We start from the raw sequence: 27,130 nt of genomic DNA on the forward strand, positions 1-27,130 counted from the left end.
CTTTTTATCGCGATATTATCGTACCGTGAGTTTATGGTATCGTTACATCCCTAGTGTGCACTGTGGTTTTTAATTGTGAAATCGCATCCTCTACTGTCCTTAACTCTGTGTTTTCACTCTTGGAAGAGGGGGGTGGAGAATTACGTTTATTTGAAGATGTGTTTAAGTCGATTTTTAAGAGCTCAACCTCCTGACATTACGAGATACTTTTGTTGTTTGTCTGAAGGATAACAAATTATATAGATCTTCATCATTTGCATTTCAGTGTGCACAGAGATGATGTAACTTTTTAAAGACATGAAAACGGGAATCAGTGTTCCTCGTATAGACGTCGTGGGAATAGGTGAGACACTTCTTGTGTGGGGGTGGGGGGTGTTGGGTGTCAGTATTTCCATTGGAAATGTTGCGGTGCAGCAGGATGTACCTGTGTTGCAGGTTTTTCAAAAGCTCCTCTCTTAGACACTTCATGTTGGTAAATCTGACAGAAGACTCTCTTATTGTAGATTTACTTTCTTTCACCGCGGATAAATCCGAATAAGTTTCACAGCGGCAATGATAAGTCGTATAATTGGATAATAATCAGCTACTTTTAAAAATTGATTAATTGTTAGTCATTTCTCTATGCTGTTTCTCACATATGGAGATTCCCGCATTTTCTTTAGTTTTATCCAATTAAAGTGCATTTCTTTGGAATTTGCTCGCACATGTTTTATTGTCAAAATGGTTAATCGATCTAAAAAAACATTCTGCAGATTAATTAAATCTGAAAATAATATTTAATTGCAACCTTCAACACGTTTCTCAATACTCAACGCCTTTGAGGATGGTTAAAACCATAAAAGACAATAATAATTGTTAAGCTTTTGTGTGATTTCTCTACAGTTTACACAATAACCCTCGACACAAATCAGACTGTGTTCAGTGGTATTATCCATCCATCTTCTCCCGCTTATCCGTGGTCGGGTCTCGGGGGTAGCAGTTCCAGCAGAGAGCCCCAAACTTTCTTTTCCCTGGCGACATCAACCAGCTCTGACTGGGGGTCCCAAGGCGCTCCGAGGCCAGCGAAGAGATATAATCCCTCCACCTGGTCCTAGGTCTACCCCTTGGTCTCCTCCCAGCTGGACGTGCCTGGAACACCTCCCTAGGGAGGCGCCCAGGTGGCATCCTAACTAGGTGCCCGAACCACCTCAATGTGGTATTATCGACCAGAAAAAAAGTTTTTAGATTGTTTGGATTCTGTGAACGATTTTTTGAGGTTGTGAATCGATTCAGAAAACAATTATCTCCATTCTTACATGAAGCCATTTTTCCTCCCACTCAAGTTTCTCTTCCTACATAATTGCTTGAATAAATTGTCTAATTTGTGAGACTTCTCAAACGTAACGCCACACTTAAGGTCTCTAAATTGAACACGTTTTTTGTAGAATTGCTACAAACTTATATAACTTTATTACATGTTACGCTTTTATCCAAAGCGACTTGGAGCAATTTGGGGTGAAGTGTCTCAGGGACACAACGACATGCTGACGGCATCCACTGCGCCACACACCTCTCTAGGCTTACTAGTGTCTAAATTCACGTTGAGGTTTCAGGAGCAACGACACCAAAGAAGCCTCAGTTCAAAAATGTTTTCCACTTCTTCCATATGCCCTAATACAAATGTGATGAAAAGATTCTCTAAAATATTTGAGTGCATCCTGAATAAGAAGTGCAGATTAATCATCCCTCACATCTGTTCCTGAGCGGCACATCTGTCCGCAGCGCCGTAAAAAAAACACATTTACTGTACGAGTGGAGAACCTGGCACTAAAATCACTGGCATTAAAAGCTTAAAAAACACACACACAACGACCCTCCGCTGCTATGTTTGGACAGGAGGGTGGAGGGGCAGTGTGTGTGTGTGTGTGTGTGTACTACAGTGCGTTACGTGGCCGAGGTCCTGCCTGAGCAAATTGGATTTTCTGCTGTCTAGTAGCTCAGCTGTTCACAGAGTATGACATCATACACACACACACACACACACACACACACACACACACACACACACACACACACTTTTTAAATCAAGTGTAATGTAGGTCAAGTGTGGAGTAGATGACGTTGTTATGCCTAGAAACGCTGCCTGATGTTTCCGCTGCTCCAAAACAAACAAATCATGTATGTAGTTGATGCACTGTGTGTGTGTGTGTGTGTGTGTGTGTGTGTGTGTGTGTGTGTGTGTCAGGCTTGTGTGCTGAAGCATCTCTACTTGCATGTGTGATGGTGCAGTGAGTCACTGAATCCTACAGTAGATATCTGTATATATAGTATCTGTCTAATTGTTCTAAAAAGCATCTGCTTTAAAGGCAACCTTTCTGTTGGTCTTTTGGTCGCTTCATTTACATCATTTGACATCATTTCTGACAGTTTTCTACAGACGTTTTTACTTCCTATCTTCATGCTTTTCAAAAACGCATGAATGGGATTGAAGTCGTAAAAACAGGTCCCTTAAATACCTTTTTTAGCTAATCTGGAAACTTGTATTTATGTGAACATTCAAAAGTTTAAAATCTTATTTCAAATATTAGTGCATTTATTAAATAAAAATATTATTAATATATATTTTCTAGCCATATAAGTCTTGTATCTACTTTAAACTGCACTTAGGGGATCTTTGGCAGAAATAACTTTTTAATGCTTGAGAAAATAATAACGTTCACACAGCTCACTTCTTTTCATTCAACATGTAATTACCGTGAAAGGAAATGTCCTTCTTTAAGCTCGAGATCATTGATTACATGTTGGGAAATGTCCATAAACTTAGATAAAAAAAATCAGTTTTTGTCACATTTATACGGGCTGAAAACAGCCACATGCAGAATGAAGATTTCAAGCCTCATTTGACTTGTGACCAGAACATTGCAATCTCTGGGAAAACGTCTGAGTCAAAAGATTAAACCATTTCTCTTATGCTACGTTCACACCGGACGCGATGCGACGTTTGGGGGCGGCGCGATTACATGTAAAGTCAATGCAGAGACACGATCAGACGCAAATTCGCTCCGACGGCGCGCATGAAGCGGTGGACGCGGCGCGAATCACGCGATTGAGGCGATTGAACGTCAAACGCGAGAGTTCCATTTTTTCAACTCGGGCGTCAAATTCACGTGACGCGTTCTCGCGGAAGCCAATCAGCGGTGAGGATCTCAGCCTGCCGTCACTGACGTTCAACCAGAAAACATCAGCCATTAGCTGTTAGCAGTTAGCACACAGAGATCACAGCTCCTCATATCTGTTCAGAAACTACAAAAGTTAAACAAGAACAAACCACAGACTGTCTGTGTCATGGCGAATACAGTCGCTGGTTTATTTATGTCTGTAGGCCGTTGTTATGAGTGTGGAGTGAGCATATACAACGTTAGCTTAGCCTGGTCGACCCAATCTCCATTCAGCATTTTAAAAGGTTTTTCGCCTTCCGTCTGTCTGCAGACTTGTCAAAGCATTAATTCATGGTTTTTACTAACCGGTATCAGTATGTTGTTACTTCGGCATCATTTAGAAACGTGTATTACAATTAAATCACGGTAAAATATGTTCATTTTGTTGTAGTTGTAGCTCCCGAGCCAGCGCGTCTTGTTTGAATGATGCGAGTAAACACAGCTGGCAGCCACGGTGAAACTCGAGCGACTAGAGCGAAGCGATAGGAGCGTTTAGAGCGAAGCGAATATTCGCATCGCGTCCGGTCTGAACGTAGCATTAGGCTCAGAAAGAGGAGCCGCAGTCTTCAGAAATTCACAAATCATCGTTATGATGCTAAAGACATTTCTATTCAGGAAGTAAATCAATTTGATTTCCTGGGTAAACACTGACTTCAATAAAAGCTCTGAAAAAGGTCACGGTATAACTAAAATGAGTCGTAATAATAACCCTCTGGAGGGGCATGATCATCCATTTCATCAAAATCTGCCTAGTATTTTTGACTTCTTGAAGTGCTTTGACATAATGTTCACAATGAATGGTCTTGTTAATCTACATTTCCTGCAGCTGCTTCCCAATAAAAGCGAAACCTACTCTCTTAAGCAGATTTCTAATGTAAACTCCTGAATAATATCCAGAAAAAGTTTCTGTTTCACACGTAGCAAACGACTGGTTCTCACTTACTGACAATACCTTTCGTTGGGAAAACTCATGGCTTGAAATTTGGTCAAAAACAGCCAAATATTTTGTTGTTTTTTTAATCGTTTTGACAATTTTTGCGTTTAACCTTCCAGGCAGAAGTTCCTGAATCTAGAAGTGTCTGAAATTAAACCTTTTTGTTGCCGTTGTGATGTATATACCCTTCGTCTTTACACTCGGATGTTCGATTTCTTCCTGTTTCAGGCGAGCCACAATAGAAACCGTCATCACTGTAGCGCTCAATGGGCCGATTGGTACATTTTCCTTTGTACAAGGAATCTGCGGGGTTTAGTCCGTTTGATGTCCGTTCCAAGAATTTGCGTTTACACACAACTCCTCAGGGTAATGTCTAGATGATTTCAGGGTTGCAATGCATGCCTGAAAGGGATTGTAACCACCACTCCACTGTTATTGTGAGCCAAAGAAAGCTCTGGCAGCAGATCATACCCTTCTCAAAGGGATTCCTGACCTGTAGCATGACCACCGTGCCAACTCTGCACTGTTATGTAGGTTTTATATAGTTAGGAGTGCAAACTAGACGCAGGTTAGTGCTAAAAATAAACCCTTCTGATAGGAAAAAGCTGCTGATTGGCCACATAATGATGGTGAAGTTGCTGCAGAATGCTTACATACCATCGACTAACAAGATTAGACCTCATTTGCTTTTCCATCTGAGCCTCGGATGTCTCTCATTTGATAGTAGAAGAATGCCTCATTTGTGCCGTGGATTATGATTTTTTTGGGTTACACAGTGGAGCCATTATGTCTCCCTTTGCAGAGAACTTGATAGTAATTACCGCTCAGAAGCTTGGCGCAGACAAACGCTCCGGCTTCACGGCTCTTTGATGCTAACGAGGAGATTCAGCATGTGGTTGTTGACTCGTGTGCCACCGCCACCGCCACACAACTTTCCCACAGTGTTGCTTTTTAATGCTGGAAACTTTGCCAAGCGCCGTAACAAGCAGCCTATTACATTGAGCTGCAGGGCGCTGTGGTGATGAACCGGGATCAACAACTATCACCTCAGATCAAACCCCCCGTGATCCCACCACCTTTTGTGGAAACGTGTGAAACTGATCCACACTGTACATGCTTTCCAACAGACAAAATAAGTTATAACATCAAAAGTTGACCACAGAGAACATATTCGCACTAACCTCTACTAGTAGATGGCAATGTAATAGTTCTGGTGTTTAGACACATGAGGTTTTTGATGCTATTGGATTATGATTAATTGTTTTACTGTGTTCACAGCACTGAGCAATGAAATTCCAGAAATGCCTAAGTTGTTTGCAATCAGTGTCAGAAATGTTGCTTTGAAGAAGTCTCAAATAGCCCACACATCCAGAAATGCTGGGAACGTGTGAAACTAATCCACACTGTACATGCTTTCCAACAGACAAAAGAAGTGCAGTTATATCATCAAAAGTTTACCACAGAAGAACATTTTCTAGTAGATGGAAATGCAATCGTTCTGGTGTTTAGACACATGAGGTTTTTGATGCTATTGATGCTATATGATTGCATTTCATTGACTGTGTTCACAGCACTGAAATGTGACATTCCAGAAATGGTTGCAATCAGTGTTAGAAATGTTGCTTTGAAAATAACTATTTTCTTGAAGAGGCCCCTAATAACAGCTCATAAAGGTCTTCACAAATTCAAAAATGTGGACCTATTTGGAAACAGTTCAACCTCTTTGCATTTTAACAATGATTGCTCTTGATTCGTAGAGAGACCAAAGACAAGTAATATTATTTGATTATTCAACTGTGGAAAGTGCTTCCAGTTTGTGCGTTTTATAAAGAAACATTCCAGCATTTTACGTTTGCTAAGTGTTACGTCCCCACTAGGGATGAGGACATGCAACACACACCAGTTGGAATTGGTATAATTATAAATGGTTTATTTTAAATAGCAGAGGTAAACAAAATGGCAGGCAAGCAGCCTGGAACAACAAAAAAGGCCAAAAGAGCACAGGAACCAAACAAAAGGAGGACTCTAACAAAGGAGTCTATTTGCATACAAGGAAATAACACTATCACACTAAATAAGAAACTAAACAAAACCTCACTTTAAAAGTGGTACAACTAACACAAAGAGTCTATACAAAAACACAGCTAAACTAAAGGCAACAGTCATACAATCCTAAGCTACTCTAAACACTAACTAAACTACTCTAGACACTACTCGCACACAATATCACACGGATATGGGCAAACAAGTTTAACCACAGTTCTAAGGACCAAGTAGCGAGAGGCGTCTGTCCCACATCACAGAGCCTCCAGAGTGCTGATTGTCCCCAGGCTTTGAAGTCATCTCCAGCAGGTGCGCCCCGGCTGTGCGCTGCGATTGGAGTGCGTCGGGCCCAGCGTGCTCCAATCACAATCCTCCGGGGGCGGACCAGGAGATGGCAGCCAATGACGTCAGGGCAATCGCACTGCTCATTTACATACCACCCAGATTAACACAATAAAGACGACCCGGAAGGCAGCAGCCGTAACCCTAAGGAAAAAGGGGCTTACGAGAGACACATTCAACTCAAATATTTGACCTATTTGAAGCAGTAGAGCCTGAGATATACTGACTTTAGTATCAAGAACGGATCCAGTCCTCAAGACCTAAGACTTTGGCGAGCTTCTTCCAGATACACGACATATTAATCAATCTTATTTAACGTGATTTGATTACATCACATGTCACTTGTTAGACGCTTGTATCCAAAGCGACTCACATACTCAGTACTGTGGGCAATCCCCACAGGAGCAATTTGGGGTGAAGCGTCCCAGGGACACAACAACATGCTGACTGCAGTGGGGTTTGAGCCCTGATCCGAACACCAACTCACAACCCACTGCGCCACACACCTTTGATGTTTGAAATGAGTGGCATGACTCTTATGGACTTGTATTCAAACAGGCTTTCCCCAATGTGTCTTTGCTCTTCTGATTATTCATTCAGCATGGCTACCACGTTTCCTCTATTGTGCAGAAAAACACAATGATAGTCTAATTGTAGGGCAACACGTCAGCAATAGATTAAGGCATTTTAGGAAAACGCCCAACACATGAGAGCAAAGCTAACCTTTTAGACAGCCAATGTACAACTGCCTTTACAGTACGAATTAGAATACAAAAATATATTGTAGAAACCTTTCCAACCGATTTAGATCTAAAATATATATGTTTTGGTCCGACTCAGGCCGCAGAAGAGATGTTGCCCTTATGGAGTTTTCCAGAAATCAAACATGAATCTGTTTTGTATCAGAACATGTTATATCAGAACATCGTAAAACCTGGTTGAACAAAACCCAAACTATCAGCACAAAGAGAAAGCAGTAGATATTAGGGCTGCACGATATTGGAAAAAACTGACATTGCGATATTTTCTTCCCCTGCGATATGAAAAAATACAGGAATTGAAGAAAAGACAATTTCTTCTGTCCGCAAACCTTCCTTTCTTGAACTGTAATGAAATACAATTGGTATTTTTGTAACGATGTTTAACCGGATTAAGTGTTTTAGTCTTCTGGATCTTAAGTTCTCAGAGCAAACAAGCTGAGCTATCTCGGTTAGCAGCGCCGAACTGACATGAGAGCCGCGCAAGTTTTCCTTTTGTAGCAAGCAGCAAATTGTAACATGTTTGAGTTCATTTGCCTACTTAATATCGCACGTCCTAACATTTTAGTTTTTGATCGAATTTAGGCGAACAGACCGTTTATCTTGGACTTCAGGCAAAGCTCTCAAGTGCTTGAAAGGTTGACGATGATCTAAACTTGTTTTTTCTCGACTGTGCTGCCCTACATGATCTTGTATCTTCCCTGTACAAACATTTCAAAGAGCGTCCATTGCAGGCTGAAGGTGAATGAGCAGGCGGATGCAGTTTTAAACCTGCAGCTGCACCAAGGTTGTCATGTTTGCTAAAGGTTTGTTGGCGTCCATTATGTGGTAGCAACAAGGTCAGCCAAAAACACACAAAAAATGGAAGAATTCAATGGCAGAAGCGCAGCCTTGTGTCGCCCTCTTCATCTGAAAGGTTTCTGTTTCCAGTGAATTGCAAATGGCTGCCCTTTAGAAATGATAAAGTCTTAAGTGCCTGTTGGAGGCCCTCGGTGCATTGAAGCGAGATGGTCTTTAAAAGGCAAGGTCTCAGTAACAGTTTAAAACCTTTTCTGCTTCTTTTACATTCCCACCTCCCCCCCACTTCAAGATAATATTTGAGATTATTTTCATTCCCTGCTGTGAATAATTTATTCCTGTGACTGAAAAGAATATAATTAGAGGTCGAGAAAAGGTAACACAGCTCGCTTTACAAAGTTCATTTAATTTCTTGTCTCATTGTTGACATTCTGTGTTATATTTCTCACCCCTTTTTATAGCGACCTTGTTGCTTTATGAAAGACAGTCATGTGGGGAGGAGTTGGCCATAGACATGAGAGAAGAAATGAGGGATGCACATTAGAGTTCAATCAAAGGCTGGAAAGTACTTATTAATAAATGAAATTATTTCTTTAAAGAATTCAGAATAAAAGTGCATTTGATCGTTAGCATCTCTTTCAGTCCTGCAGGAGTCAACACTGACCCATTTGATCTAATCAAGTCAATTACTTTTACATATTTAGTGCTTTGATTCTCATCATAAATGGCTTATTGCACTGCAAGGACATGCATACACATTCATTAAGAAGTGTGAAAAACCTTGGACCTTGCGTGACTGTACAAAGAAGTACAAGTCTCTCTGAACAGTACGACATCTAAAAGATTGATAGTGTCGTAGTAGAGGGACGAAACATGTCGGAAAAGGATTTTTACACTTATGTGTTTGCTTGTTTTGAAGCGAACAGCCAATGAATCCATTGAACACAATTAAAATTGATTGGATTATTATAATTATGATTTTAATTTTGAAGTCTTTTTGCAATTTTTAGCTCCTTAAAATACTCACTGATTTGCCGACAATTACAATGCATTATGGGTTTTGTGATAGGGTTAGGCCACGCCCATTTCCGATATTCAATGTTAAATCCCTCCAAACTTTCACTTAGACAAATATTTCATAATTATTATAACTTTTATCTATAAGAAAATATCTACTATTTCTGGTTCCAGTTTGTTAAATGTGTTTATTTTACTTTTCCATCATTGAAAAAAGTATGTTTGAGCTTTGGACTGTTTGGATTAAACAAGTAGTTATGTCCCGTTTGGCCCATGGGAAATAATGATTTGTTTCTCTTTTTCTTTTGCAAGTAGTTAGACATTTTGCAGAGTGAAATATAATGTATCTATCAACAATCTATACTTTACACAGCCCCTCAAGTTGCATTGACAAAACAAATGTCATTATGCGCGCGAGAAAGTTTCACGTGTGCACAAGCTAATATTTATTTTCTTTTCCTCGTCACCTAAGAGACTCCGTACTAGATGACCGCTTCAATTCAAACCTACCAAGATGTTTTGCAAAACGTAGACTTGTTGGCATTGATATTGTGATATATAACCTTTTAATAAGACTGATATTGTCTCATATGAGCCTCGAGTGTGTCTGGATGCTTGATTTTATTTTGTTCTCCTTGATCCAGAAGCTGTTTTCATACAATCTGCTCTTCAGTTGTCTCACATGTTGCACATAGATGTGGTAACACCTCGCTGGTGAGGGTGCAGAAATAGACGAACCTGAAGACCAGAGAGATTGATGCACGTACGACTGATCGACTGCAATCTGGTCTTTTGTTTCTTTGTTAAACTTCTTCTTCTTGGCATTAGTGTGCATTAGGGGTGGGGGAAATCATCGATACAGCATAGTATCGCGATACTTTGCGGGGCGATATTGTTTCGATACACGGATGCCAAGTATCGATATTTTATTATATCAACTTTTTTTTTCTTCTTCAAATAAACTGTAGCATATCCCTCCGAAAGATGGTCGTATACAAAACAGGAAGTTACGTTAAGACATGAATACAATTGCAATGAAAGTAACAAAAACAACGCCATCTCCTTTTCAGGTTCAAATAACACAAATTGGGTTTTTTACATTAACTCTTCATATTGCAAATACATTTTTTAACCAGGAAGGGAAGACGGACATGGATATGAGCCATGTGATTTGCAATATCACAATATATCGTATCGCAATACTTAGCATGTCTTAGAATCACAATACTATCGTGGCTTAAGTATCGCGATAGTTCAAAACCTTTATATATCCAGGTAAAATCCCATTGAGATCAATGATCTCTTTTTCAAGGGAGACCTGCAGCAGTAGGTTCCACAAGAAGACACAAACAACAGAACAACAAAAGGACATCATACAGCAAAATGTACAGGGATTACAATTTACATATTGAACCACATGTACAGGTACCAACAGCATCTGATTGAGTAGCATCCAACCGAGCTTTAAAAACATGTAGTGGTACTAGCTTGGTAATTTTCCATTCTTTTTGCAGACTGTTCCATGTTAGTGGAGCTGCACATCTAAAAGCTTTCTTCCCTAAGACAGTCCTAGCACTTGGCACATTTAATAAAACCACAGCATGCGATCTCAGGCAATAAGTACTTTCAATTCGCAGAGAGATCAGGGAGCAGATATAAGGTGGTAGTTTATCCAACATGGCTTTGTAAATGAAAAAGTACCAGTGACTGAGCCTCCGTACAGTAAGTGATGGCATAACCGCCTTGGTATACAGGGTACAGTGATGCGTAAGTGCTTTACAATTAATAGTATCGTATCGAGTACCCCTAGTTTATTTGGTCTTTTCTGCAGGGTTCAGTTGTTTGAGAAACTGCTGGTCCACGTGATGCCGGTTCAGAAGCAATCCAAATCCAAATCTGCAGCTTTTAAACAAAAGTCACATGACCCAGTTGTATTTCCAAATGTTGTGCACGCTGCCAAGTTTAGGGATTTTTGGCAGCAGTGGGGAGTCCAAATAAATCCGATTTCCACTCCCTTTATCTTTAAATAAGCATCATGGACTTAGCTGGGCTGCATAGAACACTGTTAATAAAATAAATAGCTGATTTTGTGCAGATCATAATCAGCTGATGGGATTTCATACGCTTAGTTTTATCACACTAGATTTTCCGGCTACTAACATGCATGTCTTTATAGCAACAAAACAGCTTTTCTATTAATTATTTCTGTGGTGGGTGACTCTGATCCTCCTAATTATTTCGATACGAGCAACTAGAGAGCATCGTTATTGTTAGATTTGTATTTCTATTGAATAATAACAGAGAAATAAAGTGGTTTTATTTGACTCGAAAATGCAATAAATAATGAATACACCAGTTAAAGGAATTTCCAATCACACAGCAATGTTTTCCTCCCTTAACTAAATCTACTTTGGGCAGCACTATTATGGCCAACATTATAATTATGATTACCTTAAATAGTATTGAGTTCAAGATGAATTACCCCAATAATCATGGATTAACGCTTTTTGCCCTTTTACTACTTCAGGTATGTCTGCACTCAATTTGAACAAAACCAATGTTGCTATTCCTTTTCCTGCAATATATATTATACTGGGATATGGAAAAATACAATACAGTATATTTAAAGTGAAATGCATCAAACTGGTCCACTTAGAGATCAAATTATAATCTTTTTAAAACAAAACAAAAACTTGAGACAAACTAGAAACACAAATAAATACCAAAATGATGAATACAGAAACCCTAAGACTAGTTCCCCGCCCACCCCTAGATATCAAAATTAAGCAGCTATCTATTTAATCATAGAGCCATTGGTTAAATATCTATATTGTAAAGACACAGCAAAAAAAGACAAACACTCATTTTAAACGTTCATTTCCCAGGTGGTCAACTTCCTTTAATTGTGGGAAGCCGAAACTCAAATGTTGACTAACTTTGAAGCCCTCATAGGTAACATATTGCAGTGAATTCAACACACAAACACTGCAGAGCTGAAATAAACTACGGGGTTTGAACGCACCGTATGTGTATATCAGTGTGTTCTCACCCCCTGTTGTTTACCGCTTTGGCTGGCAAGTTAATTGGCAGAAAATAAAAGAATCCACCATTTACCATTCACATTCATTAATAGCTCACTAATCACTACTAACCACCCCCCAACAACAACACTTCTAAATGTACACACACACACACACACACACACACACACACACACACACACACACACACACTCCCCTCCCCCCTCTCCTTTAATTGTTTTAAATTAGTTTCTCGTTAGCACTTCAGCACCTCCCTTTGTTTTCACTCTTTCTTCATCTGACGGGAGAAAGGGGAGAAAGGGGAGAAAGGGGAGAAAGGGGAGGGAGCGTTCATGTTGGAAGTCAAATAAATTAAGAAGGGGAAGCAAGAAGAATCAGAATCAGTTTATTATCATGTAATAATATGAGGAATTTGATTCGATGTGAATTGGTTGCATACAGAAACGAATACGTAGGCAACAACAAAAATCTCATGTTTAAAAGCTTTTTTTAACTATTGTAACTAATTAAAAATAAAACACATACATGTAAATGTGTAAGAAACTGAGTAGAGTCAAATAGAATATGACACATATTCAAAGTGGAGATCTGTGCAGGTTTAAAAATAAGTAGTGTTGAGCAGAAATGTGCAAATTCAAACAGAATTGAAATAACAAGATTGGGTCACATGCCCTAATGTTTTTATGGGGTGGAGAACAGTTCCTCTCAGTGGGGGTCCCGGGCCTTTTTAATGAGGCAGTTAATTAGCAGACGGGAAGATTTGGTAAAAGTAGGAGTAACATCTCCACTGGAAGAGCAGCATCCAAAGCAGAAGTAACATCCAGAGAGGTAATCATTTGAAGTATGTCCAGGGAAGGAGCACAGAGTCCAGCCTCATCCTCCTTCCTGCTCTCCACCACATAATGAAATAATTAGATAATTAGATGAGTAATTTGACTGATTCTTATTTCTCTTTCCTCTCGCTGTGGCATCTGCGCTGCTGCAGAAATATGAACAGAAAAGAAACCTAGATATCGAGCCGCACCACACCCCGAGTCCAATTCAACCCAATGCGACCCCCAAATTCGCCTTGACCAACCGTTTTCATTTTAATGCATTGACTCAGTGTGAGAGGAAAGCGATTCGTTACAACTGATGCAGTCATACGATGTGCTGCTGTTTGATTGCTGACGAATCACCCCCCAACATCAGAGAGCCCGACCTACTTTCTTCTTCTTCTTCTTCTCCCTCCTCGAGCCATGACCATGTTCAAATGTTGGAAGTGTGACCGCCATAGAAAGCATAATGTGAAACCTCCTTATCCCCCTTTTTGATGTGAAGTGTGTATCCTTGGGTTGATTCACCTTTCTTGTGAGGCACCGCCCAATTTTGATTGCGCTTAGAGACTCTCTGCTGCATTAACAAGCAAGTGTGTGTGTGTGTGTGGATGTATATGTATGTGTGTGTGGATGTATATGTATGTGTGTGTGTGATGTATATGTATGTGTGTGTGCAATTGTTTTGCGTTAGTCACAGAAATAGCTGCCAGCGCACATCAGCCTCCTTTGAGCTCATCACCGGCTACTTCAGAGAGAGAGAGAGAGAGAGAGATGAGATGAGATTAGGGATTTGGTTTCCAGAGAAGCCGTCAGATTGAATCGACACACTGTGTTTAGGCTGTGTGTTTTCATTTTCCTATTCGTGTGTGGTGTGTGTGTGTTTTCTGTAGTTTGTTTGAGTCGCTGTGTGTTTTACCACGCCTTTGGCCAATCATGCACATATTGCTTATTCATGTCCCCCTCATTCCACACACACACCACACACCACACACACACACACACACACACACACACACACACGTATGCAACATACACACACTGCCAGAGGTGGTTGTGACACGCAGTAAAAAGCTTTTATATTGTATTTGTTCTCACACAGACTAAAATAATGGTTCAATAGATTCACAGAAGTTTGTTTCCTGCACAGAAAAAAGGATTGTGTTGATCTCTGCGAGTTTCAGCACTTCATGACAATTCTATTATTTTACCATAGGTTGAGGGAAGTCAATTAAAACTGATTGAGATTCATTACTGACGTGTCTATTATTTCAAGCAGGAGACATTTCTACTTTCCTTTAGTTTTAGAAGTGTTTTATTGAGTTCATGAGACAAACTACTAAACCTTCCACATTGGTTATTTTAATAATAGACATGTTTTTTATCTGCATTTGGATATCTGCATTAAAAAACAAGGAGATGAATTGGCAATTATTGGATGCATAAGCAATATTTTCTTTTATTCATGTGAGATGAAGACATCCTGACAGCCGTTCATTTCACCACATCAACAGATAATCACATTTTAGCCACATACATATTAATGAACCCATGAGGATGTTATTTTTGTACAAATAATTCCCTAACAGGCTGCAATTAAATACTAGAAAAGTTTGAAAACACTAAAAGGGCTGCCCATGTGTTGATTACAGCGATAAAAAGCTCTCTTGCTTCCTTTTTTCTCGCCTGTTGTGTTGCTTTGAAATCAGACCCTCAATCGCCGCAGAGGCACCGAGGTCGTATGTGGATTTTATTTATTTCCAGCAGTCAGTCAAAACAGACAGCTGGTCCTTGGGGGGACATCTGACAACAATGTCACAAACCTCAGAAGAAAGAGCACTTCAAAGAGTGAGGAAGAGCTTTCAGAGACATCTAAATACAGAGGCCACAGAATGTGCAGGAATCGATCTCAGTGTCATTTTTTGTGAAATTGAACATATAGAGAAAGAAAACACAACCAAGGAAAGTATTGTATTGTGGTACATACTGGGTCGAACAACAATGGCTGCAGTGATTACAGGTATAGGCCAACCTTGAAGCTAGCATTGACAAAAAGCAACAGGATATTTCTATGTATTTTTGAGATATTTGCAGAAAATGTGACAAACAAACATTTATGATACCTAGGTGTTTGTTCAGCAGGATAACCTTCATCTATCAACTCCACTTTTGTAATAGTTTGAAGGTAAATGCAATTAGGATTAAAAGGTAGGCTATTAAGGAGCTACCATCCCGTCACCACCGCTAAGCTAAAGGCGGCTATTGTTCAGTGTGGTGTTGACTTTTGAGACGAGGTAACAGGAAGTGGTAAAATGCTAACTCATTGAGGAGTTATTCTTGCACCACTGTGTTAGAAGATGATATAGCTTACTAGCGAGTTAGCTGTTCACTAGCTACTGGCTACATTCTAGTACTAGCTCATTAGCTTGAAAGTAGCCACCAGTGGCGAACTGTCAGGGGCCTTCAAGGTATTCAGAGAATACCCTGGAACACTCAGATACAACAAACAAAATCGATTTAATTATATAAATAAAATGTAATAAAATGTATATTAAATGAGAATCGTATCTGTGTTGTTGATCTGTGATATTACAGTGTTACGTTGATTTGTTTGTCCTTCTCGGACCATGCACTACGCATTTCAGTAGAAAAGAAAGCAACCAATCAGATCTTGTTCTGGGTCTCCGGGTAGAATATCCTTCAACAAGGTATTCTACATCCTTGATCGAATGCCCTGGCCGTTGCACTGAATGAGAGCGTACGTTTGGATTGACAGTTTGATCAACCAATCATATATAGATTTGTAGCCAATGGGCGTGTTCTTCCAGAGTTCCCCTCGGTTCCAGGGTATTCTAGAAGGCCCGCTAGTTAACTGGCTCGAGACAGAGGATCTAGATGAATGCGACGAAGCAATTTGTGCCGTTTTATTGTTTTTAACGTTGAAATGACAAGAGCAACAGGTGGAGATGAATTTGTTGCGGAATTGTTGTGAGTACCCTTTTCAAGACGACAATTCAGTGAAAAGACGGACAACATGTCCTCCTAATATTGAAGACCATGCAAAGGAACATACTGAGACATAAGAAGATCATCTATAAGATGAACTGCACGTATCATTCATTTTACAGGTCACTTTACTTACTGCTGAACTAAGCAAAACGGTATAGTCACTTTGAGTTACACATCACATGTCATTTGTTTAGACGCTTTTGTCCAAAGCGATCCTTACATACATTCAGTACTGTGGACAATCCCCACAGGAGCAATTTGGGGTGAAGTGTCTCAGGGACACAACGACATGCTGACTGCAGTGGGACTCGAACTTGCTATCCCCTGATTCGAAGTCCAGCACACTTTCCACTGAGTCCAAATCACAGTAAACACAGTCTGCCAGTACATTTTAGTGTTACTGCTTGCCTGACTCGTCATGTGATGTCCTCGTGTCTTTCCAATCCCGAATCCCCCGGCCATGTCTCTCACTGTCACCGGGGTGGATTATATGTTTTTGCTGGAGGTTATAATCAGGGTTAAAGTGCAAAGAATTACACTGAATGTTATTCTTAACTTTCTTTCTTTGTGGAAATGGCTGCAGCTAATTGGAGAGCAAAGATCATTGAGATGAAAGAATTCTGCTGCACCATTGATTTCCAAAGCGTCCTCCATCTTGGATTACATTCTCACCTTCATAGTTCAACGTCTTTTTAATAAGTTCAATGTCATCCAGAGAAGACTTTGGCGGTCATGGAATACCTTTTTTTGGGGGGGGACTGTTTGTTGGTGAAGATTGAGTTTTTGTTAAGTGGCTCTTGATAATTTAAAGGGTTTTCCTGGAGCACTTTTAATTTGCAAAACAATCTATATCTTTAGATAGCGCATGAAAAAGAGTCAACAACCGGTGTGTGAATGCTGACGCTGAAGTTAACAAAACTGCAGCGGATTATAGGCTTCCTGCACCGGCATTGTTGCAATGAACACGGGTTGACTTGATTGAATGAGGACTGAAGAACGCCTGTAGACGCTCTGAAGTTTGCTTGACCACCTGACAAAAGAGAACATACTGAATACAGTAAATAAAGTCCAAAACAAATATTGCTGCCAACTGTTTTCTCTCTGCGTTTTTACATTTTCAACGATGAAGATTCTGATACATAATTAGTTACTGATGTATTTTATATCGTAGAAAACATAACGTTAAAGTCTCTTCAGCTCGAGTTAACCACAGTCCTTATTTCAGGCATCTAACAAAATAAAACATTAAAAAAAAAGCGGTTTCTTTGAGACGAGGGATCCAGAAGTGGTCCATGCTTTCTGGGTTTTAGGACTCATTCCTGCACACCTCTATTGGCGTATACTTTAGGTTTAACTATAAGAACTCAAGAGCTTCTAACCCTGTGTGTTTTAGACATAACCTTAATTAGAAAGCCATAACCACTGTTGTCAGGAGAAAATCTAAAAATTCAACGACCACAGAGTGTCACGTCTGAAGTTTTCTCGGCTTGTTGATCCTCCCCATCTCTCTCATTCATGTTGTCTCACTTCCTCCTCTCTGGAGCTCCTGTTAGGGTTAATTAGGTATTGATTTAATCAGGGCCAGGCGAGGGGCCCTGTTCTGAGGGCTTTGGTCATGCTAAATTATTAATGCTCAGGCAGCAACTATATATAGCTTTGGTCCAATGGTCACAAGAAAGCCAAACGTCAGTTCCCTGTTTCTGTGCATTCGCTCCTTGTTCACTCACATATAGATTGGGATGTTTCCTTCAGTGTCGAGTTGGTTTCCAGCAGCTGTTAGAAGTGGCAGAGATGCTGTTTTTGTGTGTGTGTGTGTGTTTTGATTTAACAAGCATGCTCCGGATGAATATTTGAGCAGCTCAGTTGCTCTCAGCTGCACTGGGAGGGTTTCTTGTTGATTTTTTTCCTGCGTGTTTCTATGTAGTACTGGCTGGATTTCCCTGTTGCCATGTCCACACAGAAACCCATACATCGAGCTTGTTCTGGTATTTTATTAAATGTTCTCCATTCAAAGAGAAAACAGCTAAAGGCAAGGCAAGTTTATTTATATAGCACTTTTCTGTACGCAACAATTCAAAGTGCTTTACAAAACAAATTTAAAATACTTTTTAGGAATAAATACATGTAATGGTTCATCTTTGTACTCCTCTTGCACAGCCTGTTACTGAGTTTGGTCTCTGCAACCAACTTGGCCGTTACTTATTAGGAATATATCGTATACAACATCTTCCCTGCCTTTCTGTCTGTACCTACATTTTTCATCAGTTTTAATGTCTGTGGAAGTCTTGTTTTAACACGTATAGTGGTCGATTACTTCGTTAGTTTGACTCCCAAAGCTTGTGGTGTCTTTTTAGGATTTGGTTGAGTGTCCTTCATCAGATCATAGATTTGTATTCTTTTTTTATTTGTCGTGGTTGATGAAAGTTTGTTTTCATTTGCACAACAGAACAAGACCAATATTAAGGAAGTCATTAACAAGACAAACCCTGACAGACTCAGCAACGTTTCTCTATGTGCATTAAGAGGAACAATCCTCTACTTGGTTTTGGAGTTTCCCCGCCATCTACTCACCACCCCCACCGAATGAACTCCTCCCTAGTCTTCATGCGGCTTCTTGTGGGCGAAACTTACGCACTCAGAAGAGCAACTAGCGAGCTACCAACCGTGCTGTAATGTATTAATTATTCACAAAAAAACGGACTTATCGTTGAATAAATAACATTAAAACAATATTGAAGCAAACCGATTGAAATGGGCCCGTTTTGATCAAGTTTTCATGTTAAAGGAGGACGACTATTAAGAAATGATTCTCTTGATATTACCATTTCATGTGATGACAGTGTTAGAAAAGCTGGTTATTCACACCAAAATGTGTGATTTTCTGCAATAACATCGACTAGATTTGATGTTTATTAAGGATCCAGATTTAAGAGCTCTTCACTCTGCAGGTGGCAAATTAAAGCAGCTGCTGATTTAATTACTTTACCTGTATATTGCCATTCATTGAATCCTTTCCTTACTTCGTTGATCAACCCGATTGTGTTGTTTTGTATTTTTACAAGTTATTGGTGTTTTTTTTGGTCCTTTCTGCTGCAGATGTGGATTAGCTCCGTGTCTTGTGACCCCCCCCCTCCTTCAATGCATGTGTGTGTCTAAGAGTGTGTCACGCTGCTCTCGGCTGCACTGCTGGACACTGTGAAGTGAAACAAAATGACACAATGGAGGTTTCAGAGATTGGGGACATTTTGTGTGTGTATTTGTTTTTGCATAACACTGACAGATTCCCAGATGCCATAATGTGTGTGTGTGTGTGTGTGTGTGTGTGTGTGTGTGTGTGTGTGGTCTCTCTCTCTCTACCACGTCATGTGTGAATGCTTTTGGGTCCAGTTCACTAGCTGACCTACTTTTTTGCCCCGTGGCTCAGGAGACTTTTTTCGCTGTTATCTCATCCAGCCAATCGCATCTCCTAATCTCGTTTGTCCAATCACATCCTGGATCTCATCCGTCCGATCCCAGCCTCTGCACTCGCGGCGGAGTCATCTTCCTCTTCTTACGCCGCTGATGCGTTTGTGACTGTCACTTTGAATATGGAAACGCTCTCTATCTTGTGGCTTGAATTGCATTGGCTCGTGTACACTTTGACTCTCGTGATGATCCTCACGCTGATGAAACCCTAATTATTTCCCCCCTCTGACTTGAAAGCATGGCTGTGTTTCTGAGCATATTGGCAGCTGCAAAGCAGGGGGAAATATTGCAGCTTTTGAACATTCTTTGAAGCTTTCGGGTTTTTGTTATCAAAGCTGCCTTTGTAGGCCGCATGCATTTTGCATGTGCAGGTTTAAGGGAACTTTTGTGATGTGCCAGAGTGTGTGTTTATGTGTGTGTGTGAGTGCGGGGGGGATAGTGGTGAAGTAATTTAAGAAAGCAAGGAGAGAGGAGGTAAAAAAAGGAATGTTGTTTTAGGCTAGAGGACGAAACACGATGGTGATGGGATGAATTTTCTAAGCATCTCTACTGTGACATGTCTCCATGCTTTAATGTTCAAAAAGCTCTTTATTTTTCTCACACTGCCTGTGCTGCAGCACCTCTTTTCACCCTCTGTCTGAAACCAGAGCCCAGTCTGCTCTGATTGGTTAAATGGCCGGCTCTGTTGTGATGGTGGTCGACCACTTAGAGATTGTCCCCCTTATCACTTACAGTGTGTTGGAGCGCGGAGCCAATAGAATAGTCATACTTATAATATATCATTTTGTAAACATAACCACTGCCCACGTGTTGAAGAAATCCTTTATAAAAGAAAAGCAGTTTTTGAGTAGTGCGAGCACTCTACTAGCTAACCCTGCAAAGATCAGTGTGTGTGTGTGTGTGTGTGTGTGTGTTGGAGTAATATTCGGGTTTCAATTTCGTTATTCGTTTTTTTTTCAAATTGAATTTATTGAAATCTCCAATATCAACGTAAGAGCTTGTGCCTCTTCGGGGGGTGCTAACACTTAACCATAAACGTTATCGTTTACTTTCTCCGTCTTTTATATGTAGATATGAATTTTCTCCGTAAATCTCCGTCACGTTGTTTCCATAGCAACAACAACAACATCCTGTCAACAGCGCTAACTCTGCTTCAAAATAAAAGCATGTCCATAAAAAATAGGAAGCCAAGCCCAAATTACATTAAGATCCACAACTGCCAACCGACAAGTAACAAACACAATGCCAATATCCTTTTCAATTTCCCCAAGAACAACCAAATTGGGTTACACTTAACAAATTAACTACAAAACAACAATACTGTGGAATTAACCAAAATGAATTTGCCGTGAATAACGAAATACACGTGTTTGAAGCCCCCCCCCCGGGCAGAATATTCGCTGCCGGTTATCCGGAGACAAGAAAGTTGTGAATGTGTGTGTGTGGTGTGTGTGTGTGTGTGTGTACGTGGTGTGTGTGGTGTGTGTACGTGTTGTGTGTGTAGTGTGTGTGTGTGCGTGTGTGTGTGTGCTGTGTGTGTGCGTGCGTGTGTTTGCATGTGTGTGTGTGTGCTGTGTGTGTGTGTGTGTGATGGTAGTCGTGTATGTGGTGTGTGTGTGTTGTGTGTGTGTGTGCTGTGTGTGTGATGTGTGTGTGTGTGTGTTATGTGTGTGTGTGTGTGTGTGTGTGTGTTGTGTGTGTGTGTGTGTGTGTGTGTGTGTGTGTGTGTGTGTGTGTGGTGTTGTGTGTGTGTGTGCTGGTGGTGTTGTGTGTGTGTGTGTGTGTGTGTGTGTGTGTGTGTGTGTGTGTGTGTGTGGCCTATCACCACATGCTAGGTCTTACAGGAATTTAATGAATAAAACAATGTAATTTGTTTCTGGCATCGGGCCAAAACAAGCTAAAGGACTGGTAGAGAGGAATTTCCATCATTCACACACACACACACACACACACACACACACACACACACACACACACACACACCATGCCTATACATCACTCAGGGAACATTACATTGACTTACATGCATTTCCTGGAGACTTATCCTAACCATAACCAACACATGCCTAACCCTAACCCTTATCCTAAACCTAACCAAGTCTTCACCCTAAAATGAATGATTCCCCTCATGGGGACCTCCATTTTGTCCCCATACGGGGGTGAGTCCCCACACGTGACTATGTAAACAGATTTAGGTCCCCACAAGTATAGTAATGCTAGGACACACACACACACACACACACACACACACACACACACCCCACACACACACACCATACTGGCATTTATGCATTGCATGTCCAGAGCAATAATCAACAAGAGTCTTCACTGATTTGAAATGAGCAGATTTCATAATGAACTGAGATTAATTTAAATATTTGTGTAAAAAGTGGCACTGATGTTGTGACAATGCACACTGCTCCTCAGTGTCTATATGCATGTACGGCTGAGGAAGAAAACTGCAGCTCGTGCTGAACCTGAACATGATCGCCATCTTTATATTAAATTCCTCCGCGCTTGTTTCACTCTCCCTCCTCATTCAACGTCCCCACAGGATGCAAATATGTAGCTGCCAGCAACATATGCTCCCCATCCCCCTCACCAACTCTGAACCCAGGTCAAACGAATGAAGGAAAAGTCAATACATAAACCATTAACTGTGAGGTTTAAATGTCAAGACTCAGCTTTAATTTCAGGGTGTTTTCAGCTTTATTAGATTAACAGTTTTTGATTAAAGTCACACCATCTTTAGACTAGACAATGGTCCCTGAAGAAACATTTGAGGCTCACATTGGAAACATATTGGTTGGTCACATGACCTAAACCCATGTGAAATAATGTGAAGGGGAAGCATACAAATGTAATTAGATAGAGAGTCTGTCCTGACACCAGATATATTAAATATAAATAATTTGTTTTTTAAATGAGTGTTATGTAACTTTGTTTACTTCCAGAACAAAGTGACATAACACTCGCCCTTCTATTGGCTAGCTCTCCAACACATTGTACGTGACAGACTAAGGGGCGGGACATCTCTGCGCGGTTGACCAATCATAACAGAGCCGGCCAGCTAACCAATCGGAGCAGACTGGGCTCTGGTTTCAGACAGAGGGTGAAAAGAGGTGCTGCAGCACAGGCAGTATGAAAACAATAAAGAGCTTTTTGAACATTAAAGCATGGAGACATGTAGAGACACTACATACTGATATACACCTGAACATCAGCAGGAGAGGACTCTTTAAAGTAGAGACACTACATACTGATATACACCTGAACATCAGCAGGAGAGGACTCTTTAAAGTAGAGACACTACATACTGATATACACCTGAACATCAGCAGGAGAGGACTCTTTAAAGTAGAGACACTACATACTGATATACACCTGAAACATCAGCAGGAGAGGACTCTTTAAAGTAGAGACACTACATACTGATATACACCTGAAACTCAGCAGGAGATGACTCTTTAAAGTAGAGACCATACATACTGATATACACCTGAACATCAGCAGGAGAGGACTCTTTAAAGTAGAGACACTACATACTGATATACACCTGGACATCAGCAGGAGAGGACTCTTTAAAGTAGAGACACTACATACTGATATACACCTGAGCATCAGCAGGAGAGGACTCTTTAAAGTAGAGACACTACATACTGATATACAACCTGAACATCAGCAGGAGAGGACTCTTTAAAGTAGAGACACAACATACTGATATACACCTGAACATCAGCAGGAGAGGACTCTTTAAAGTAGAGACACCTACATACTGATATACACCTGAACATCAGCAGGAGAGGACTCTTTAAAGTAGAGACACTACATACTGATATACACCTGAACATCAGCAGGAGAGGACTCTTTAAAGTAGAGACACAACATACTGATATACACCTGAACATCAGCAGGAGAGGACTCTTTAAAGTAGAGACACTACATACTGATATACACCTGAACATCAGCAGGAGAGGACTCTTTAAAGTAGAGACACTACATACTGATATACACCTGAACATCAGCAGGAGAGGACTCTTTAAAGTAGAGCCACTACATACTGATATACACCTGAACATCAGCAGGAGAGGACTCTTTAAAGTAGAGACACTACATATTGATATACACCTGGACATCAGCAGGAGAGGACTCTTTAAAGTAGAGACACTACATACTGATATACACCTGAGCATCAGCAGGAGAGGACTCTTTAAAGTAGAGACACTACATACTGATATACACCTGAACATCAGCAGGAGAGGACTCTTTAAAGTAGAGACACTACATACTGATATACACCTGAACTTCAGCAGGAGAGGACTCTTTAAAGTAGAGACACTACATACTGATATACACCTGAACATCAGCAGGAGAGAACTCTTTAAAGTAGAGACACTACATACTGATATACACCTGAACATCAGCAGGAGAGGACTCTTTAAAGTAGAGACACTACATACTGATATACACCTGAACATCAGCAGGAGAGGACTCTTTAAGTAGAGACACTACATACTGATATACACCTGAACATCAGCAGGAGAGGACTCTTTAAAGTAGAGACACTACATACTGATATACACCTGAATATCAGCAGGGGAGGACTCTTAAAGTAGAGACACTACATACTGATATACACCTGAACATCAGCAGGAGATGACTCTTTAAAGTAGAGACACTACATACTGATATACACCTGAACATCAGCAGGAGAGGACTCTTTAAAGTAGAGACACTACATACTGATATACACCTGAACATCAGCAGGAGAGGACTCTTTAAAGTAGAGACACTACATACTGATATACACCTGAACTTCAGCAGGAGAGGACTCTTTAAAGTAGAGACACTACATACTGATATACACCTGAACATCAGCAGGAGAGAACTCTTTAAAGTAGAGACACTACATACTGATATACACCTGAACATCAGCAGGAGAGGACTCTTTAAAGTAGAGACACTACATACTGATATACACCTGAACATCAGCAGGAGAGAACTCTTTAAAGTAGAGACACTACATACTGATATACACCTGGACATCAGTAGGAGAGGACTCTTTAAAGTAGAGACACTACATACTGATATACACCTGAACATCAGCAGGAGAGGACTCTTTAAAGTAGAGACACTACATACTGATATACACCTGGACATCAGCAGGAGAGGACTCTTTAAAGTAGAGACACTACATACTGATATACACCTGAACATCAGCAGGAGAGGACTCTTTAAAGTAGAGACACTACATACTGATATACACCTGAACATCAGCAGGAGAGGACTCTTTAAAGTAGAGACACTACATACTGATATACACCTGAACATCAGCAGGAGAGGACTCTTTAAAGTAGAGACACTACATACTGATATACACCTGAACATCAGCAGGAGAGGACTCTTTAAAGTAGAGACACTACATACTGATATACACCTGAACATCAGCAGGAGAGGACTCTTTAAAGTAGAGACACTACATACTGATATACACCTGAACATCAGCAGGAGAGGACTCTTTAAAGTAGAGACACTACATACTGATATACACCTGAACTTCAGCAGGAGAGGACTCTTTAAAGTAGAGACACTACATACTGATATACACCTGAACATCAGCAGGAGAGAACTCTTTAAAGTAGAGACACTACATACTGATATACACCTGAACATCAGCAGGAGAGGACTCTTTAAAGTAGAGACACTACATACTGATATACACCTGAACATCAGCAGGAGAGAACTCTTTAAAGTAGAGACACTACATACTGATATACACCTGGACATCAGCAGGAGAGGACTCTTTAAAGTAGAGACACTACATACTGATATACACCTGAACATCAGCAGGAGAGGACTCTTTAAAGTAGAGACACTACATACTGATATACACCTGAACATCAGCAGGAGAGGACTCTTTAAAGTAGAGACGCTACATACTGATATACACCTGAACATCAGCAGGAGAGGACTCTTTAAAGTAGAGACGCTACATACTACTAACCTGAAAGATAGCAGAGTATGGCCCCTTTACTTCCTCCAATACCCTCAAATCTCTGCTTTTTACCACATAGTGAGTGTTTTATCTCATATTAAATGTGTCTTGTTCTCTTTCAGATAGTTCAAGTATTTCTCAAAGTCAGGAAGTTAATTGCATTAAAAATGAGCCTTTCTGCCTGACAACATATTTCCCATCACTAGTTATTTTACTACAAAAAGACACTCCTTCAAATGTTCTTTCAGCTTTCTCGTCACGTTGTCATGAGGACGACCGTAATATTTTGATAACAGAGGAATACATTTTGTCACAGGCTGTTTTTTTCCACGGCTAATATATTCCTGCAGTGTTAATTATGTGGCCTGACAAGTGGCTACACTTGAACTGTGTGTGTGTGACTGTGTGTGTGTGTGTCTTTGCTCCAGTAACCTTTTCTGTTCCATGCAAAAATGCACACAGACAAACACACAAACACACACACACACAACATCCACATATCCACGTGTCTTTGTCTCCCTTTCTCCATCTCCCTTTAATGGAGGATGAGGTGGGGGGGGGGGGGGGGGAGGAGGTGAGGAAGGTGGGGGGAGGGGGGGGGGTCAGTTTGAAAATTGCAATATGTATTTATGTTTCGCTGTATGTGGTTGCCAGGCAACAGCAGAGCGAGGTGTATGTACAGTTAATAAAAAAAGTGAGTGAGATTAGCCTGGTGTATTAGAGGTAAAGCGCTAATTTGCTTCAAATGATATGAAGGCAAAAAAGTGTGTGTTTGTGTGTGTGTGTGTGTGTGTGTGTGTGTGTGTGTAGGTGCACATGTGTGTGTGGGTCTATTGTCAGTGTATATGAATAATATGAGCTTGCCCAACCTCATGTGTTTTTTCTGTTTGTGTGTGCCTTAATTAAAAGCCTCGGCACAACTGTGTGTGTGTGTGTGTGTGTGTGTGTGTGTGTGTGTGTGTGTGTGTGTGTGTGTGTGTGTGTGTGTGTGTGTGTGTGTGTGTGTGTGTGTGTGTGTGTGTGTGTGTGTGTGTGTGTGTGTGTGTGTGTGTGTGTGTGTGTGTGTGTGTGTGTGTGTGTGTGTGTGTGATGTGTGTGTGTGTGTGTGTGTGTGTGTGTGTGTGTGTGTGTGTGTGTGTGTGTGTGTGTGTGTGTGTGTGTGTGTGTGTGTGTGTGTGTGTGTGTGTGTGTGTGTGTGTGTGTGTGTGTGTGTGTGTGTGTGTGTGTGTGTAAAAACAGCTCCATTGTCTGAAAGAATGTGAATTTTTTTCGGATTAGTTTCCAATATTAAAAACAAATATTTACACCCTTCACATTTCAGATTGAAAACGGCTTTGTGCGGTTATCTTTTATATTTTTCATTTTGATTTTGAGGTTGCAGTGGGGGCTGTGCATCAGCAAAATAAACCCTATGGGAAAAGCACTTTGTTGTTTATGTTCCTAACCCTTCAAAAGATGAAATAACGTCTCCAAAATGCTTTAACTTGCAGTTTGACAGCTTCCTTGCGGCGTTTGTGTTATGTAGTATTTAAGCTGCTGTCATTTTGTTGTTCTGATATCAAACATGTCCTCTTGCATTAACATCACATCTCTTTTTCCCCGTAGGCTTTGAAAGCATCTTGGAAGGCTTGTTTGGGCCGGGACTAGTCAACGATATCACTCTTTTCCAAGGTAAACAAACACAAACACAAACAAAAATGCAGTTCCACTTATTTT

General features: G+C 40.5%; 1 protein-coding gene across 1 annotated transcript in view; it reads left to right on the forward strand.

Moving 5' to 3' along the window:
- The window catches only part of lcor (ligand dependent nuclear receptor corepressor), a 98,798-nt gene that overhangs the window by 26,383 nt on the left and 45,285 nt on the right, over positions 1-27,130 (forward strand). Inside the window, 1 exon segment of the mRNA XM_034197083.1 lies at positions 27,020-27,085. Coding sequence (XP_034052974.1) covers positions 27,020-27,085 — 66 coding nt within the window.

The sequence above is a fragment of the Gymnodraco acuticeps genome, unplaced genomic scaffold (assembly GCF_902827175.1).
Source record: "Gymnodraco acuticeps unplaced genomic scaffold, fGymAcu1.1, whole genome shotgun sequence".
NCBI lineage: Eukaryota > Metazoa > Chordata > Actinopteri > Perciformes > Bathydraconidae > Gymnodraco > Gymnodraco acuticeps.